This window comes from Trichechus manatus, unplaced genomic scaffold (genome assembly GCF_000243295.1).
Source record: "Trichechus manatus latirostris isolate Lorelei unplaced genomic scaffold, TriManLat1.0 scaffold00016, whole genome shotgun sequence".
In the NCBI taxonomy this organism is placed as follows: domain Eukaryota; kingdom Metazoa; phylum Chordata; class Mammalia; order Sirenia; family Trichechidae; genus Trichechus; species Trichechus manatus.
The window spans coordinates 23749707-23768739 of NW_004443952.1; the positions used below are offsets into that span (position 1 = coordinate 23749707).

Sequence of the window (19033 nt, forward strand, 5' to 3'; positions counted from 1 at the left end):
CTGCAATGAACATGGGTGTGCATATATCTTCGTGTGACGGCTCTTATTTCTCTAGGATATATTCCAAGGAGCGGGATAGCTGGATCGTATGGTACTTCTATTTCTAGCTTTTTAAGGAAACACCAAATCGATTTGAAAAGTGGTTGTACCATTTTACATTCCCACCAACAGTGTATAAGTGTTCCAGTCTCTCCACGACCTCTCCAGCATTTATTATTCTGTGTTTTTTGGATTAATGCTAGCCTTGTTTGGGTGAGATGATATTAAAAAAATGTTTTGACATTAAAGATAGGTCTCCTTTGATTCCCCAAACCAATCCAGTCCCCGTCCCCGTCCCATGTCATCTCCCGCCACCCCCGAAGATGCCAGTTTGGGGTGGATATCTTCCCAGGCCTTTTCTTTATTTACATAGAGCTATAAGGTGTCTGTCTTGTGTTTCATAAATGGACATCTAGTTGTATTTCTCATTCTACAACTTGCTTTTTTTCCATTCAAAAATGTGTCTTGGAGAACAATGTGAGTACATATTAGAGCAGCTGTGTCTTTTTTTGTTGTTGTTGTTTTTGTTAACCTGCTACATAATATTCTTGGTATGGAACCGGCATGGTTTATTTAGCAATTCCCCTATTGATTGATATAGCAGTTGCTTGCAATATTTCCTCATTTCTTGCTTCAGTGAGCATCCCTGGCCGTGTCTCCTTGTACACCTTTGGAGTGAAGTAAAATTTTTGTTGTTATTAGGTGCCGTTGAGTCAGTTACAAAACGTTGCTCGGGTCTTGTGCCATCCTCACAGTCCTTGCTATGTTAGAGCTCATTATTGCGGCCACTGTGTCAATCCTTCTGGCTGACCCTCTACCAAGTGTGATGTCCTTCTCCAGGGATTGATCCCTCCTGATAACATGTCCAAAGTAAGCTATGTGCATTTTTGGATTTTAATGGATTCTGCCGAAAGTTACCCTTCACAGTGGCTCTGCCAGCTTACATTTCCACAGAGAGCATGGAGAGAGGACCCAGTTCTCCACACAGCGTACGACTGGTACGTACAGAAGCGTGGCTGAGTGGGACAACCATCATTCCTCTAGTACTTCCTTTGGGGGATGAATAGGAAGGCTACTTTCTATCACAAAGCTAAATTCCTAAGACAGAAACACCAGGACATCAGACTGCTGGAAGGGACTTTTTCCCTCCAGCAGCATGTGTGTAACAGAAGGAAAGTATGTAGCACCGACTCTGTCACCAACTCAAAGAACCATGTCAGAGAGGCGGTCGGTACAATGGAATTGTAGAACCCCAGCCTGGGAGTTAGAAGGTGAGGACTGGCCTTGGAGGCTCTGTTACTGGCTTACTGGGCACCTGTGGACAAGGTCCTAGAGCTGCAGTGGGCCATGTATAAAACAAGGGGGGTTGGAACCAGTCTGCCAAGGACTCCCAGCTTTGCTGCTCTGTGAACCTGTGAAAGTCCGTTGGGGCATTGGGCTGACCTGGGTTCTCTAGTTTAGTTTGAAAGCAAGAAAAGGCCTTGTCTGGGGTTTTGCCGCAACTCTGCCCCTTTCCCAGAGATAGGCCAGTGCACTCATCCGAGGAGCTGAGAATGCAAAAGATGGGGTCTTCTGGCTAGGCGGCCACCCTCCAACAGCCCACCTTTCTGCTGCTGCTCCACCTTGCCCTGTGTGACTGTGAATAAGCCTCGTGAGAGGTCGGATGTGCTGTCAGGTCCTGGCCAATCTAAGATCAAACTCAAAGGAAAGCTTTTTGCGATCCCAGGTGGTCTGACCTGCAGAGAAGTCTCGGCTGGCTCCCTTCTGGTCGAATTGTGCAATTAGATTTTAGGGACTTGTCCGTTAACTGGGGCATTTTAAAGCAAAGCAGAAGTGATCCCAGCAGGACTCCAAGCCCACTTTTTTTTTTTTTTGTAAACGCAACAGAGCAACTGCCTTCACGCAAGCTCCTGGCCGTCTGTCCTGTTTTAGAGTGAGCCCTGACAGTGTGCGCTGCAGCCACACAGCCACACCGCGCAGTCCTTGGGTTGGTGCCTGTGGCATCTGGTTGACTGCCCACTCGTCTCTCCTGAAGCCTGGTTAAATTTTTGCTCCCAAAACGACAACATGATTTTGTGAAAGGTCAGACAGTTGGGTGTAGTGTTTGCTGAGTTTCAGGTTGCTCAAACCTCCTATTCCCTCCCCTCCACCCACCTCACTTTGAAGTTTAAAACCAAATTGATTAAATATACATTTTAGGAACCTTTTGATTTGCTTCTTAAATGAACAAAATTCTGAACTTTTTTTTTTTTTTTTTTCAAACAGAAGGATTTTCAACTGTCAGCAGGTATAACTGGAACCATATGTCAGCAGAGACCAGGGGCGTTTCCTGGTTTTAGGATTTGTAAATTCTTATTGAAACGGAAGTAAGCAGGGCAGGCAGCTGGAGGCCCTGTGACAGCCCAGGCTCAGATCGCATTTTAATTAGAAAATATAGATAGCGCCTGCTGAATCGCAGGCCTCCCAGAGCTCCTGTCCCAGGGCGAACAGAGATTTGGTTTATATCCTGCAAGCCTCCATGTTTGCAAATTACAGAGCACTTCAGAGAGGGGCTGGAATGTCGATTTCTAGATTAGGGAGACTGCAGCCCTGCCTCTGTCTCTCACCCTCCCCACTCCCCATCCAATCCCTGAAAATGATTTTGTTTTCTTGGGAAAATATTTGTTCCCGTTCTCATCACAGAATAGATGGAGGATGTTCATGTTGAAAACAGACAGAAATGAAGGTCAGGACAAGAGAAATTAGACTAGCTGTCTTCCAGCAAGTCCGTAATTTTTGTCCATTTGGACTTTCGGTCCCCTGAACTCTGAGCCCCTAAACCCAGACCTTACATTAGATCGGCATCAGAGCTGTTCTGTTTAACAGTGGTTCACGTGTATAATTTTCTCCCTAATGTGTTCTGCAAATGGTAGAGTAGAAATATCAAATGAAAGACATTTTCAGGCCCAGCAACCCCCGCCTTCTTCCTTCTGCCTGGTGTCATTTGAGCTGAGTGAGTCTCTAGAAAGGCCATGATTACAATGTCAGCGTCTGGAAGTGGTCCCCGCTGAGACTTACTGGCCGTCCCTCTGTGTACTGGCAGCAGGGCTGCAGTGGTTCAAGTGGTGGGCGCTTGAGGCGTGGTCTTCACTGATTAGTTTGCTCTTGTTTGGGAGCAGTGACCACTGCGTGCCATACCCCTCCTCAGCCCCTGGCCACACGCCAGTGACAGAGCTGTTGCCCACCGCCCTTCCACGGGCATAATGTTCCCGGCAGCTGGAGGCGGGCTGTCTCCGAGGTCACTCTGCCAGGGCTGCTGCCAGAAGCTGCCATTACCAGACAAACAAAGGGGGATTTTCCCTTCCCCTGGGTTTACTGGCCCCTCAATGCCTCACATTCCAGTAGCCATTCCAGTAGCCGATGACTACTTGGGATCCCTTTGATGCCAGGAATGACCTCAAGAACAAAGCAGGGAATGAGGTTCCTGTGGTTTCTAATTAAAGTCGCTATTTAAATAACAATTCATGTAACCTGAAGGGTTGAAAGACTTGCTAACCTACCCCCTCCCATGAGAGGCTGCTGGGTGGCCCTGGCTGGGAGGCTGAGGACTTCCCCTCTGCCAGATGTGTGACCCAAGAGGGCAGATAACGGAAGTCACACTGCAAGGTTGTGGTGGAGCCTAGGGTGCGTTGTGGGTGAGTGAGGTTGGTAGGTTCATGTCCTTGCCGCTCCCCCACCCCCGGCAAATGCACCCCTAATAAAGGTTACCACCAGTTGCCATTGAGTTGATTCCAACTCATGGTGACCCCATGTGTAGAGCTATACTCCATAGTGTTTCCAGTGGGATTTTTAAGAAGTAGGTTGCCAGACCTTTCTTCGGTGGCTCCTCGGGTAAACTCGAACCTCTAACCTTCGAGTTAAGCAGCTGAGCACATTGATTATTTGCACCACCCAGGAACTCCTAATAAAGGCTAGGAAGTAAAAAATGGAGGAAAAGCTGCCAACGTTTACCTTAGCCTCTGAGAAGTTTTATGCTTCTCGAGGGAAAAATGTGAAACTTTTGTCTCCAGCGTCTTAGCATCCCAGATTCTCATTTCTCGTGAGACTCCCCTCTCAGAGAATCTCTTTGTTGTATGGAACTTCTTCCAGGTGGGCTGGGTTCTGGAATACAAACAAGTGGGAGGCAGAGGATTTGGCTGATAGTCCTGCCCCTGCCCCTCTGGACCTCAGTTTCCCCATGTGTTGTAGAAGGTTCTTCAGATTTATTGCTTCCAAGGCCCTTTCTGGTCCTGGTGGTTTGCTGTCCACCCCTGAGCTGCTTTTGTGTTTTCATTCAGCCTGTCTGGAACCACAGTCCTCATTACAGTGCATTCATCTCACCAAATTGTTGTCTGATTACTCAAGGCGTGGTTGTGTTCCAGATTTTGGGGAAATGGAACACGGAGCGCAATTATCTCGAGACAAGCTCTTCTGTGCCTCAGCCAGCACCACGAGCATGTCAGCATTTCCAGGCTTTCTGCGCTCTTGTTTCCAACTTTCCTCCATTTTCATTGCATTAAGCTGAGCAAGTTACATTCCCAAACACCCCCCTGCCCCAGGCTCTTGCCTCTGTGCTGCTTCGGCAGTTGTTACCTCTGCCCGCATGCCTTTCCCAGGGCCCGTGTCACTGTCCCTGTCATTGTACCTGGAGTGGCCCCCCTCCACGCACAGGCTCAGGCTCTTCTTTTGAGGTAGAGCATTGCCAGCCAGTGTGAGTCCCACTTGTCACCTCCCTGAGGTGCAAGCCCCCTGAGGGCAGGCACTGGGCTTGGTTCCTGCCTTCACTACCTCTCCTTACTCAACCAGCCCTGGCTGGGCATACTGTTGGTGCTCAGTTTGTGTTTGCTGGATCAAAGCATGGCTGTGAACAAAAGTGAAACAGACAAGCCAAGGTGGACTAACACCCCATCCCCCTCTCCTCAGGTGACCATAGCCGATGACTACTCGGATCCCTTTGATGCCAAGAATGATCTCAAGAACAAAGTGGGGAAAGGGGAGAGTGCTGGCTACATGGAACCCTATGAAGCCCAGAGGATCATGACAGGTAAGCGGAGTTGTTGGCACAGGGACTTGCTCCTCGACAGAGAGGCAGAGAGAGAGGTTGCTCCTGGGCGCACAGCTAGCCATAGTTGGGGGTGGGGGTTGTGCTTTCAGAGTGGTGGTTCAGGAGCAGTGTGGTGTTAAATCTTCATCACAGTGTATTTATCAGTTCATGTTTCAGCTACCTCAGGAAGAAGCTGACAGGGCACAGTGAAAGTCCAGACACAAGGGTACCAAATGTGGTTAGCCGAAGATAAGAGACCAAGAAGTAAATGGGGAGAAGAGTGAAAAATTCTTTTTTGGTTTGTTTTTTAATATTTTATTGTGCTTTAGGTGAAAGTTTGCAGAGCAAATTAGTTTCCCTTTCGATAATTTGTACCTAAAGTGTTCCATGACATCAGTTGCATCCCCCACAATGTGTGTCAGCACTCTCCCCATTTCCGCCTTGGGTTCCCTGTTTTCTTTTGTCCAGGTTTGCTGCCTCTTCCTGCCTTCTCATCTTTGCTTTTGGGCAAATGTTGTCCTTTTAATCTCATATAATTGATTGTTCTAAGGAATATGTTCTTCTCAGGTGTTGTTTATTTTATGGACCTGTCAACTTTTTGGCTGAAAGGTGGTCTCCGGGAATGGCTTCAGTTCCAGGTCAGAAGTGTGTCTTAGGGCCATAGTCTCGGGGGTCCCTCCAGTCTCTGTCACCAGTTTATCTGGTCTTTTTTGTGAATTTGATTTTTTTGTTCTACATTTTTCTTCCACTCTATCTGGTAGTCTCTGTTGTGATTTTATTCAGAGTGGTCAGTAGTGGTAGCCAGGCACCATCTAGTTTTTCTGGTCTCAGGGTCATGTAGGCTGTGGTTCATGCGGTCCATTAGTCCTTTGGACTAATTGCTCCCTTGAGAGTCTTTGGTTTTCTTCACTCTCCTGTCTTCGGATGGGAGGAGACCAACAGTTATGTCTTAGATGGCCGCTCTCAAGCTTTTAAGACGCCAGACACTACTCACCAAAGTAGGATGTGAAACGCTCTTTTTATGAACTATATTGTGCCACTTGATGTAGATGTCCCCCAAGTCTGTGGTCTTTGCCTTCGAGCCTAGACCCACAAGGTATTTGGTTCTGTCTAAGAAGCTTCCATGACTGTGTGCCTTGCGTGCTCTATTGTCTATATTAATATACATGCAGCACCTACTTATGTATGTAGAAATATCCACAACCCAACCTATATGAGGGAAAAATTCTGTCAGGAATTTCTGACTGAAGAAAGATACATCGTTTGAGACATAAAACTTAACTTGACGCTTCTTAGCAGCCTGGGCAAAATGAAAAGCAGGCTGGGCCACCTTGCTTTCATTGCCTAGTCGAAGGGAGCAGACCAGATTATTAGTGAGGACAAAAGTATTTCTGGCCAAGTACCCAGAAATCTTTGTTTGGGAGCTGAAAGAAGCATAAAGAAATGTAGCAGGTTTACATGAAATATGGAGGCTGTTGTCCTGTGTCTGTTTTCCCGTTGACCTTGATGACAAAACCCTGTCAAAGAAGTGTACAGGGCCCAGGAGAACGTAGCTGATGTGCAGCTTCCTGGGGGCCTGTCTACTCCAGGATAATGCTCCGGGAGTCTTTAGGAAGTGAGTGGTTACCAGACAGCATTCGTCTTGGACAGGCCCAAGATGTGGCAGGGTGGTAGGGAGACGGGAGCAGGGGAAGATTCCCTTATGTGGGTTCTTCTGGCTTGGGAGGACAGTCGAGGGACAGAAGAGCAGCTGTGTTGGTTGGCAACCTCTGACCCTGCACAGGGCAGAGATACGAGTAGGGTAGGATGGCCAGGTTTGGAGCTGCCCAGAATTTTGAGACCCGTTGAATTGGTGCCCTGTATCTCTCAGGATTCAAGATGCAGATGCCTCTTTCTGTGGCCTTGCTGGTGGTGGTGGTGATGGTGGTGTTTTTTGTTGTTGTTGGCACTGGGTTGTTTTGTGTGTGTTTACATCTTTGAGCACTTGTTCTTAAATTAGAGACAGAAGGAAAGGAAAGAAGAGACATTTATGGAGCACCTGGTATGTGCTAGGCCTGGAACGAACATGTGCTCATAGGGCCGTGGAGACTGCGTGGGATGGGGTGTTGAAGAATCTGGGGTTGAATCCAGGTTCTGTCTCCAGGAGAGTCTCTGCCTAGCGTTCCTCCTGTTCATGGAAAGCAGTTTTGTGGCCACCAACATGGCCTCCGGAATGCTTGGCCACTTTGTGAAGGGATGAGGCAGAGAATGTTTGCCCAGAGCGACTTAGGCCGGACTTCTGGAGGGCTGCCCTGCATGCTCACTCCTGTCTTCCTCATCTCCCCTGGCAAAGCAGCTTCTGGGCAGCAGGAGACAAAGAGCTTGGGGTCAGGGTCCTGTGCAGGGGGCAACCTGCTCTCCTCCAGCAGCATGTCTGCTGTGCTGCCTCGTGGTGGAGAGTCCTTCCCACAGTTGAGCTCTCAGGCACTGCAGTCACACCCGTTCCCACCACCTCATCTCATACCCTCCACCAGGGTTGGGAAATCACCAGTTCTGTGGACGCACTCAGGGCTGTGCTAGCCCTGGACCTGCCTCCAACCCTCGGGGCTAGTGCACCCCCCTTGCAGCTCCAGGACAGTCTGGCAGTAGCAAATGTTGACCTGGGCAGAAAAAAGTGGCAGTTACAGAAGTGACATAGGACACTTTGGCACATTCAGAATGCCAAGGCAGCAAGGGATCTTACAGATGGGGAAAGTGAGGCAAGGGAAGGTGAGGGACTTGCCCAAAGATACACAATGAATTGGTGGCAGAATGCCAAGTGTGGCCTCTACTTAGCAGGGAAGACTTTGGGGCTAGGGTATTAAAGAAAGGGTAGTGTTTGTGTTTGACGTAATGGTATCTGGGATATAGGAAACAGCAGGAGCTGAGGCTGGAGGCTCATGCTGGGTATTTTAACATGTACACTCATTAAGCTTCACAGTGTCCCATTTTACAGGTAAGGTAAGCTGAAGGAATAAGTCATTTCCCTGGGGTCACACAGGTAGAAGTGAGTGGCTCGGACCTGAGTCTGCACAACAGGGAGGCAGAGGGCTGAATGGAGGTCCTGCTGAAATGTTGCCGAGCCGTGGGCAGAATGATGGTTTAGAAGTCCAGACTTAGGACTCTGGGGTGTGAGGAGGATCTGCTGCTGTCTGGAGTCTTTGGAAGGAGCCAGGGTTCCCACTGGAGTGCTGCCGTGGACCCCAGAGTTGAGTGGTCTTTTTGCTGGGTGGAATTGGCCTGTAGGACTTTGACATTTTCACGGGCCACACCCTATAGGGGTCAGATCCAAGGCAGGGCCGTTTGAGTTAACCAGGCAACTGTTAAGACCTTTGGCATTCTTTCACCAAAGAAGCATCCACGTATTTGCTGCTCTGAGCTTTCTTCTTAGCTTGGAAGGTGTGCCCAAATTTTACCCAAATGCTTAATTTTTAAGGATACTGCACACATATCCATTGCTGTGAAGTCGATTCTGACTCATAACGACCCTATGGGGCACAGTAGAACTGCCCCGTAGGGTTCCTAAGGCTGTAATCTTTATGGAAAGAGACTGCCACATCTTTCTCCTGCAGAGCAGCTGGTGGGTTAGAACCACTGACCTTTTGGTTAGCAGCCTAGTGCTTTGACCTCTGCACCACCAGGGCTCCTTGTTTTTAAGGATATAGGTGATTAAATGGGACATTTTCCAGCTGTGATACTCTAGCTGCAGCTCTCTGTCTCAGAATTCTGTGTGTGTCACATCACCGCGGTGACTGATGGCAGGGGTGGACATGGGCTAGAGTGAGTCATGACTGTGTAATGTTCTAAGAAGCAGCTCTCTGAGCTGATGCAAAACTCTAGGGGTGGAGGAGGAATGCAGGGGATGAGAGGCTGTTGCTGGCAGTGGGGCAGACGATGATACGTGTATCAGTGACCGTCGCTTGTAGTAACAGGAGGTGTTCTTTGGTACGTAAACATGACCCTGATGAGGAGAGTGTACCCTTCCTGTGCGTGAGACAGTGCACTAGTGTGGAAAGAGCACAGGCAGATCCGGGATGGCCACTTGCCACCCAGGTGACCTATGGGCTGCAGTTTCCCCCTATGGAGCAGTGGCCTTAGAGCGGGCAGGCTTTTTGCTGTTAACTGGCATTCAGACCGTGGGCAGCTCATTCTAGGCCTCTGCTTTTCCATCTTTGGAATGATGGGGTCATTAACAAGAAGAGTGGCGGCAGCTGCTAAGTTCTCTAGTACTTGTTTACAGAGCTCCATGTGAATTCTTACTGGACGCTCATAATCACCCTTTGAGGGGTGAGTGCAGGTAGTCCCTGACTTATGATGGGGTTCCATTCTGACCACTCCATCAAAGTCAATTCTGACATACATCAAATACCTCTTTTTAAAAAATTTTTATTATTATTGCCTTTTATTATCAATATTTTTATAAATTTGATCTTTATGTGTCTTTGGGAGTTGGAAACATTACATATAAACGTATAAACTTAGAACTTCAACATTGGCGCTTCCTGCTTCTCTGTTTATATGCACATTAGGCAAGCCAAAAAACAAAGGCAAAAAAAGGCCTAAGTGCTGTTCGTCCACTCGAATGTGCCATCATTTACAGACTGCCTGTACTCCATTTGACTCATGAGGAAACTGAGCAGAGAGGTTTAATAAGTTGTCTAAGGGAGCTAGTTAATCAGTCAGTTGTGAGACTGACTTCCGAGGCCCTGATTTTAACCACTGTGCAGGATGGTCTGTCTAGGTCCAGTCCAGCCCCTCCAGATTCCCCTGCACGGCCAACTTGGGCTCGATTAAGTGGGGAAGTTCTGTCCTCTGCATCCTTTGGCTCCATGCAGCAGGTGTGGGGAGATTTTGCGAGGTATGTTTTTGTGAACGGAGAACTTGGCCCAGTCCAATGGGCTGTGGCCGGGATAGAGAGGGTAGAGAAGTATGTCTGTTTTCCCCAGGGGCTCCTCTTACTCTGCCTCAACTTACCCTTTCTGCAGACTCCTCTTTTATGTCTCCTGCAGGAGTTTTGTTCTGACTCCAAGATGGAGACTCAGCTCTTCTCAGAACCTCAGAGCCCAAATATCCGTGAGTTGCCTGGGCCTCACTCCATTCTCGCTGCCTCTCTCACCCAAGCAGCAGCTCTGGAGGCACTTCCTTAAAACCTTAGAGCTCTGGAACCCAATTGGAAAATTAGTGATCCAGTCCAAGTGTGCCATTTTACAGAATGGGAAACTGAGGCTCAAAAAAGTCATAATCCTTTTGAGATTTTTTTTTTTTACCCAGTGAATAAATGTGAAGCTGTCTTGTGAGGCAGTGAGTTGCCCGTCACTAGAGGTATCCAAGCTGAGGCAGACAGCCAGCGTTTGGAGATAACATGTTGGGTAATTAAGCCTCAGATGGATGGATGTCTCAAGCCACTTCTGAGACCTGCTTCAACCCTGAGCTTCTGAGATGCCACAATTCACTATGACCTGCCTTTTGAGCACAGTGTTTGTCATTAGTCGTCCAGGTCGAACCCCATCAAGGGAGCGCCTGAAACTGACTCTGAATAGAAGGGTGTGATGGTTAAGGGTGTGATGATTCTTAGGTGGTTTGGCAGTCATGTGATGTCGTGATCACTTCCATGATGAGATTTGATATAATGTGATTATCTCCATGACAGGATCTTCTGTTGAGGAGCCAGTCAGTTGAAAGGGAGTTTCCTTGGGTATGTGGCCTGCAGCAGATATAAGTGGACATTCTGGCAAGGCTCATGGGCTTGTGCTCACTCTGGATCCTACAGCTGGCTCCTGTTCATCTGACCTCCGGTTCTTGGGACTTGAGCTAGCAGCTTGCCTGTGGGCTTGCTTGCCGATTTTGAGATTTGTTGATCTTCGCAGCCTGTGAGCAAGAGCCCTGGTCTCTGACCTGCCCATCTTGGGTTCGCCTGCCCCTGCAGCTTCGTGAATTAGGAGAAGCCTCTTTCCTGACGCATGGGTTTGGGATGTTCCAGCCTATACAACCCTGTGAGCCATTTCCTTGTTATAAATCTCTCTCTCTGTATGTATTTATATGCTTTACTGGTTTTGCTTCTCTAGAGAACCTAGCCTAAGACATTTGGTATTGGAAGTGGAGTGCTGCTGTAACAGATAACCTAAAATGTCGAAGCAGTTTTGAAACTGTAAATGGAGAGAGGCTGAAAGACTTTTAAAGTGCCTAATAGTAAAAGTCTAGATTGCCTTGAAGATACTGTTGGTGGAATTAACGGACATCAAAGACAATTCTGGTGAGGACTCAGAAGGAAGTGAGAAGAGCTGTTACACTGGAGATGGCACAGACAGTGAGAAGCAGCAACAGAGAAACAGCAGCAGCTGAACCAGGAGACTAGCACGAGACAGCACTGGAGCCGACCCACGGAGCAAGAGAGCTGAGTGCCTTTGCGCAGGAGGCTTCCTGGCGGAGTGGGGTGCCTCTGAGCACCTATTGGTGGAGCTAGGCTTGCCGACCCACATAGCGAAAGAGCTGAGTGCCTTCCAGCCAAAGTTTACTGGTGGAGTGGGATGCCTCTAAGCGCTTATCGGTGGAGCTAAAGAGCTTTGGAACACTTGTCCCAGCAGGGCAGATGTGAGTGGCAAGTCCCGAGGAGCTGAGAGGCCAAGGAACCAGGAAGCAGAAGCTGCAGAGACAAGGAACATAGGAAGCAGAGCTGTCTCAGTCTCAAAGGGTAGCACCACGACCTCTGGGCTCTCAGTGGGTAGAGTTGCCACTCAGACGAACTAGGAGAATGGGGCCACCCAAAGCCGAGGGAGCAGAGTTGCCATTCCATTGGGCCTGGAAGATGGAGCTGAAGCCCAGTGCCAAGGGACCTCCACTCAGAATCCAGAGAGTGTGGCCAAAACCTAGAGTCTGGAGGGTAGGGCCATTGTGTAAATGGTCCCAGAGAACAGATGATTATTTTCAAGCCTTGAGGGCTAATGTAATGTGTTCTGCTGACTTGCTTGGTGCTTGTTACCCCTTCTTTCCCCCAGTTTCTCCCATTTGTAATGGAAATGTCTAGCTTGTGCTTGTTCCACAACTGTACTTTGGAAGCAGATAACTTGTATTCTAGATTTCACAGATGAAGAGGAATTTTTGGATTTTGGACTTGGAGTTGATTTAAGACTTTTGCGATGGTATGATGGAGTGAATGTGGCAAGGACTTGAATTTTGGGGGACCAAAGGTTGGAATGTTATGGATTGAATTGTATTCCCCCCCAAAAATGTGTATCAACTTGGCTAGTTCATGGTTCCCAGGATTGTGTAATTGTCCACCATTTTGTCATCTGATGTGATTTTCCTATGTGTTGTAAATCCTACCTCTGATGTTAATGAGACGGGATTAGCGGCAGTTATGTTAACAAGGCAGAACTCAATCTACAAGATTAGACTGTGTCTTAAATCAATCTCTTTTGAGATATAAAAGAGAGGAGCGAGTAGAGAGACAGGGGGACCTCACTACCACCAAGCAAGAAAAGCCAGGAGCATGTGTCCTTTGGACCCGGGGTCCCTGTACTGAGAAGCTCCTAGACCAGGGGAAGATGGATGACAAGGACCTTTCCCCAGAGCTGACAGAGAGAGAAAGCCTTCCCCTGGAGCTGGCACCCTGAATTCGGACTTCTAGCCCCCTAGGCTGTGAGAGAATAAAATTCTCATTGTAAAAGCCATCCACTTGTGGTATTTCTGATACAACAGCACTAGACAACTAAGACAAAGGTGAGCTATTGGGGCTGGCAGCTTCCTTTCTCGGTGCCAGCCTGGCTTGTGCTAATTGTTCAGTCCTATTCCCCTTTTCATCTTCCTTGGCCCACCTCCCATTGTCAAATTCTGGTCTTGGCCTTTGCCGTGCACTGCTGCCCATCAGGAGCCCTGGTGGCATAGTGGTTAAGAGCTCGGCTGCTAACCAAAAGGTTGGCAGTTTGAATCCACCAGCTGCTCCTTGGAAACCCTATGAGGCAGTTCTACTCTGTCCTATAGGGTCACTGTGAGTCGGAATCAACTCAGCAGCATTGGGTTTGGGTTTTTGGGTTTTTGCTGCCTGTCAGGCCTCGGTTTCCTCATCTGTAAATTGAAAAGATCAGAATGTTTTTGGGTTTCCCTCCTGCTCGAGTGTCTGTGAGTTTGGTGCCACACCAGGCCAAGCTTCCTGTTGAGCCATTAGAGTCAGGCTGCCCCCTCCAAGTCTTCCTTCCTGCCCATTATTTCCCTTCTTCCCTGACTGTTGACCCCTAGGCTTAAGGCCCCAGACGTAGGGGGCCTGGCTGGTGCAGTGGGAAGGGCACTGGACTCCAAGTCAGGCAGACGTGGGTGCCTGGGTGGGTCAGGACACTCAGCCGGTTGAGGGCCGTGGTGTCGTCATTGTAAAACAGAGCACAGAGCATTGTTGTGTGTCTCATGTGGAAGAACGAGCTCTGCACAAGTGCGAGATTGTTGTTATTGTGGGCACAGGGCCTATTTGGCCCTTCACGTGGTATTCTGTGCTGTTGAATTCTCTGGCAGTCCCTGTAGTAACCCCTGCCACCTGGGGGTGGGTGGTACCCTTGCCAAACCAGCAGGATGCTGGAGCCCTGGCTGGGCCCTGCTGTGTTAGAGATTATACCAAGTAACCTGGGCAGATAACCACCACTGCCCTCCAGGAGCATCGAGGGAGCTCAGTGGTCGGTGCACTGAGGTGAGCAGGCCAAACACCAGGGTCTCAGGAGGGACGATGGCCTCCAATCTGGGTGACCCAGGTGGAGGGGTGGGGGTTGGGTAGGAGCTGGACCTGGCATTCTAGGCAGAGGGGAGGACTTGATCAAAGGCATGGAGGTGGAGTAGCTGGCGATGAGGCTTTTGACAGGATAATGGCAGAGAGGACACTGGCAAGAGCATATAAGATTGATGGAGATCACACTGCCCAGTTTGGCCTAAAGGCACAAATATTTCTGCAGCAGAGGTCCTCCCTCCCCAGGCCTTCAGCCCCAGGAATTCTCAGAGGTTCCCAGGATGGTGGGGATGATGATGGTCTTAGCTTTTGCTGAGGTCTTTGCTGTGTGCTGGCACTGCCCTAAGCTCTTTCCATGGATTAGCTCATTTAACCCTCACAACAAGCCTGTAAGGTGTAAGTACTTTTATCACCCCTATTTTACGGACAAGAATACTGAGTCCTGGAAAGGCTAAGTAAGCGGCAGGCTCAAACAGTGCCACTGTGGAGCAGCTAATCCACTCTCACACCCGTCCCAGAATTCTGTGTACTCCCAGAGGGTCTGAGGAAATAACTGAGAAATTTACAGTTACTTAGGCCCCTTTTGTAGGTGTGACTCCCCCCGCCCCACCATCCTTTATAAAAGTGTTCAAAGTGTCATCTCCCAGGATGAATCACTTCAGCATTAATTGAAAGTGTCTTCACATAATTTTTAATATGTAAGCAATTACACGTGAAAAAGTCCTAAGCATGTTTTTATTATTAAATCAACTTTATAGCATAATAAGAGGAAATTAGAAGAAAGCCATTTAACACAGAGCCCTGCTGCCCTGCGTGGCCTTGTTTACAGCTTGCCTTCTGCCCTCTGACTCCATGTGCTAGTAGGCACGGTCACTGGTTTTAAAGACAGGATGGGATATCCCTTTGTAGCTTCTCATTCTCTGGCATTGCCTACTCATGTGATAACACACGTTCTGAGGGCATTGTGGTGCGTATCACGTCAAACTGTCTGCGTTCCAACTGCAGTCTCTGTCTTTCAGGAGAAAGGGGTCCAGACAGAGAGAGGCAGGAAACCTGGGTTCTAGCCCTGGCTCTGCCTCTAGCCTGCTGTGTAACCTTGGGCAGGTTGTTTTCTCTCTCTGGGCCTCAGTTTCCTTATCTGTGAAATCAGAGTTAGCCTTCTTCAAGGGGTGTGATGAGGATCCACAGAAGTAATAGATGTGGAATGGCGTTAGAAACCCTTGAGTTTCCTGCTTCTGTGTTCACATTGGGGCACCTCACCTCCACGTGGCACCAGCCTAAGTCTTGCCAGGTGGAATGCTGCTGGGTTGTGAGGAAGAGCTGACTCAGCACCCTCCCAGAACCTGCATGCTGCTCTCTCTCTTCTCGGGACAGGGCTGGAAGGCTCAAGTCTGCGCCCTTCTGGACAGCCAGACTCCAGGGTTCCCTCCTGGAGCTGTTTGCTGGTCTCCACGTCCAGAATACAGCCTCCTGGAGGTGAGCAAGTGCTTCTCAAGGAAGGCAAGTCTTGCCTGGGTGTCCCAGGGCCCATCTCTGGCCATCCTACCTGGAATTTCCACACTCCTGTCATGTTCACTGTCGTCCTTGCCCTCTGGTTCAATGCAGAGCTGTGCCGCTGTCCTCCTGGTAGCTAGGAGAGCAAAGGTCCCTTCCGTCTGGGCCCGAGTCCAGGCCCTTCCTAGCCCCAGCTCTGTAGTGCCCGTGGACTCAGCCCTGACTGTCCATGCACTGGCCTCTCTTGCTTACCTGGCCTGCTCTGTGTAGCTCTGCCCCCAGCCACCCCTGCACTTCCCTCTGGCCCTGCTGCCTCTGGGCCTCCACAGGCCCCATGCTCCTCCCTAGTCTGCTCTGTCTCCAAGGCCCCTCAGCCTGCAGCCTGTCCTGGTGGTCATACTTTCCCCCAGGTGGGAGTGTCAGGATGGAACTGCCCTTGAAGAGCAGTCCTTTCAGCCCAGCATCCTCTTTCTGCTTGAGGCCCAGAGAGGGGTGTTAGCTGGCCAGAGTTACAAGGCAGCAAGCTACGAGCTGGCCTCCCAGCTTTTAACCTAGGGCTCCTGGAACTTGTTTTGAAACCTGTGCTTAGATTCTCCTGCCAGACGGACAGGACAGAAGGCTTGGTCATGGACTGAGCAGAGTTCCCTGGCTGCTCTGTCATTTACCAGAATGACTTACCCACCGGACCGGAAGGGGATAATCAAGTGTAAATAGATTTTGTGTTAGTCACCCGATGACTTTCCTGCTCTTGGGAAACAGTACTCACACACCCAGCTCCGTGGAGCTCACCTGCTGAGCTACAGGTCCAGGAGGTTGGATGGGGTGGGGCACATGAAGCCTGCATTTCCATGGGGACCAGTGGGCTCACCCTGCTAGTCGTTTCCCATTCTCTTACTCATACTTCCCTCTCCCCTTTTGCCCTTGACCCTGAGCTTGACCAGGTTTTCAGGGAGGTTGTGACAGGACTAGAACAGGCCAAGGAAAGCTGTCATTGAGGGCATACCTCCTGTGTGACAGATGATAGCCCCTGCCCCCTAGGGGGTCCCTATCACATGGAGGTATCAGCAAGGACCCAGACAATCACTCAATGTCTGTAGTAGAAAGCTAGTCAAGAAAGATGACACTGGGGAGAGAATCTGGTCTTGGGAGAACACAAAGGAAGAGGTAGTAGGGCACCTGAAGACCAGGGTAGCTGTGTGGAGAAGGTGGCATTCAAGCCAAACCACTCTTGAGGCCTTGACTCAAAGCAACCTTCCCAGCAAGGCCCTCCCTGGCCACTTACCTTGAATTTCAACCCATCCAAACACTTCCCACCACTTCTCTGCTTTATTTTGTTTCTTAACACTTCTCATTACTCAGCATGCTATATATTTTACTTAAATTTTATTTTGTTGATAGTGTGTCTCACCACTAAGATATAGACTTCACAAGGGCACAAATGTCTGTTTTGTTCACTGCTGGAGCCCAAATATTTAAAGTAGTACCCGATATTTTTTAGGTGCTTAATAAACATTTGTTGAATGAATAATTAATTTTAATTCCCAGGGACTCGGGGCTGGTCTGAGAAGTGCTCGGTCCCTCTCAGGATCCCGGAGACCTCCCAACCTTCTCCAAAGATTTATCTAGAAAATCTGAGTTGAGTCAGTTGCTAAAGGAGTGGTGGACGTGGGGAAGGGAGCTGGCTTTGGCCTAAGGGTGAGAGCAGGGCAGGCAGCCCTTGGTGCCTTGTTCCCTCTGCATTGGGATGTCTGGCTGTGCCACATCTCCCTCTCACCTTCCCTCCCTCCTCCCTGGGCTGAGAGCTCTTCGAGAGAAGGGACTGCATCTCACTCGTGTTTTCGTTTCTCCTTCTGGGCTCAAAACCCATCACCACTGAGCGATTTTGACTCATAGCGACGCTATAGGACAGAGTAGAACTGCCCAATAGGGTTTCTAAGGCTATAATTTTTTTTTTATATATATTTTATTGTACTTCAGGTGAAGGCTTACAGAAAAATAGTTTCTCATGAAACAGTAGTACACATGTTGTTTTATGACATTGGTTAACAACCCCACAACATATTAACCCTCTAAATTCTCAAGTTTTTTTTTTTTTTTTTTTTTTTGGTGAAAATACACATAGCCAAAGATACACCGTTTCAAAAATTTCTACATACACAGTTCAGTGACATTGACTATGCTCTTCCAATTGTGCTGTTATTCTCACTTAAGATGAAGGCTTACAGAACAAAATAGTTTCTCATTTAACAGTTACTACAAATGTTGCCCTATGACAATGGTTAACAATCTCACAACACATCAACAATATCCTTACTCAACCTTGGGTTCCCTATCACCAGCTTCCTTGTCCCCTTCTGCCTTCTGGCCCTTGTCACTGGACTCCTGTACCTCGTTAGTCTCGTTTGGTTTTATGGGGCTGTCCACTCCCAGGCTGAACAGTGAACCCGGAGGTAACTTCACCACTGAGCTAAAAGGGTGTCTGGGGGCCATACTCTCGAGGTTTCTCCAGTCTCCTTTAGGCCAGTAAATCTGGTCTTTTTTTAAGCCTGTAATTTTTACAGAAGCAGACTGCCACATCTTTCTCCCGAGGAGTGACTGGTGGGTTGAACCGCCAACCTTTTGATTAACAGCTGAGCACTTAATCAGTGTACCACCAGAGCTCTTTCTTCTAGGCTCAGTATTTATCGATTGAATGAATGAGTACAGGAATGCAAACCTGTATGGAGAATAAATGAAAGGAAACAAGTGATAACAAATACTCTCTGTAAACAACTTTTCCTGTTTTGCAAGAACCTCTTGTGTAAAGTCACAGGGCCTCGGCCAGGGAACAAAGTGCAGTGCAGTCATTCAGTGGGTGGGTATGTGCAAGCGCCTGCTAAGTGCTGGTCACTGTTCTGTGCTCTAGGGGTTCAGCAGGGAACAAAACAAAGTTCCTGTCCTCATGGAGCTCACACTACGCATGCAGGACCAAGATGGGGAATGTTACATGTCTGGGATTCCTGTAAACTCATTTCTGAGAACTCTGGCACAGGGAGTGTCCCTGACACTCCACTGTTTCTGGTCACTACAGCTCCGGGTTACCAAGGCCTGGAAGTCAGGGGCTTTCTCAAAGTCAAGAGGCCTGTCTGTTCTTGGCCTCGGTGGAGGAGCTCAGACTCTGGGGGTGTCCGGTATTTCCTGGAGCCAGGGAGTCCTGTGATGCTGTGACACCAGGCCTCCTAGGTGAGAGGGCCCAGGGTGCTGTTCGGAATCCTGCAGAGCACTTGGCAGCCAAGGGTCCAGACCCCCAGGCATGCAGCCCCTGAGCCCTTCCCTTCCTTGGCGGCGGTGAGACAAGCAGGCATTCTACCATATAGCATTCAGAAATAAAGGAACAGGAATGTAAACTAGAGTGGAGTGTTCTCCCCGCTCCCTACCCCATTCTTGCATTTCAGAATCCCAAAGAGAATTCAAAGATCGAAGGAGCAGAAACTGCTGGAAATAGGCTCAGGGAGACTTCGGTCTATCAGCAGCAAAGCTCCTGCCATCCTTCACCTGACAAACAGCACCCTCTGTGTTGGGCAGAGCGTGTTGGCAGTGGGGAAACACTGCCAGTTCCTAAGCAGGGACGGGGCACAATTAGGAAGTTGCTTTAGGAAGATGAACCTGCCTGGGTGTGTAGGATGGATCAGAGCAGAGAGAAGCAAGAGGCAGGGAGACAGGTTCTGTGAAGA

General features: G+C 49.0%; 1 protein-coding gene across 1 annotated transcript in view; it reads left to right on the forward strand.

The window, feature by feature from the left end:
- The window catches only part of SHB (SH2 domain containing adaptor protein B), a 151936-nt gene that overhangs the window by 50897 nt on the left and 82006 nt on the right, over positions 1-19033 (forward strand). The window contains exon 2 of the mRNA XM_023727490.1: positions 4981-5101. Coding sequence (XP_023583258.1) covers positions 4981-5101 — 121 coding nt within the window. The remainder of the gene's footprint in view (positions 1-4980; positions 5102-19033) is intronic.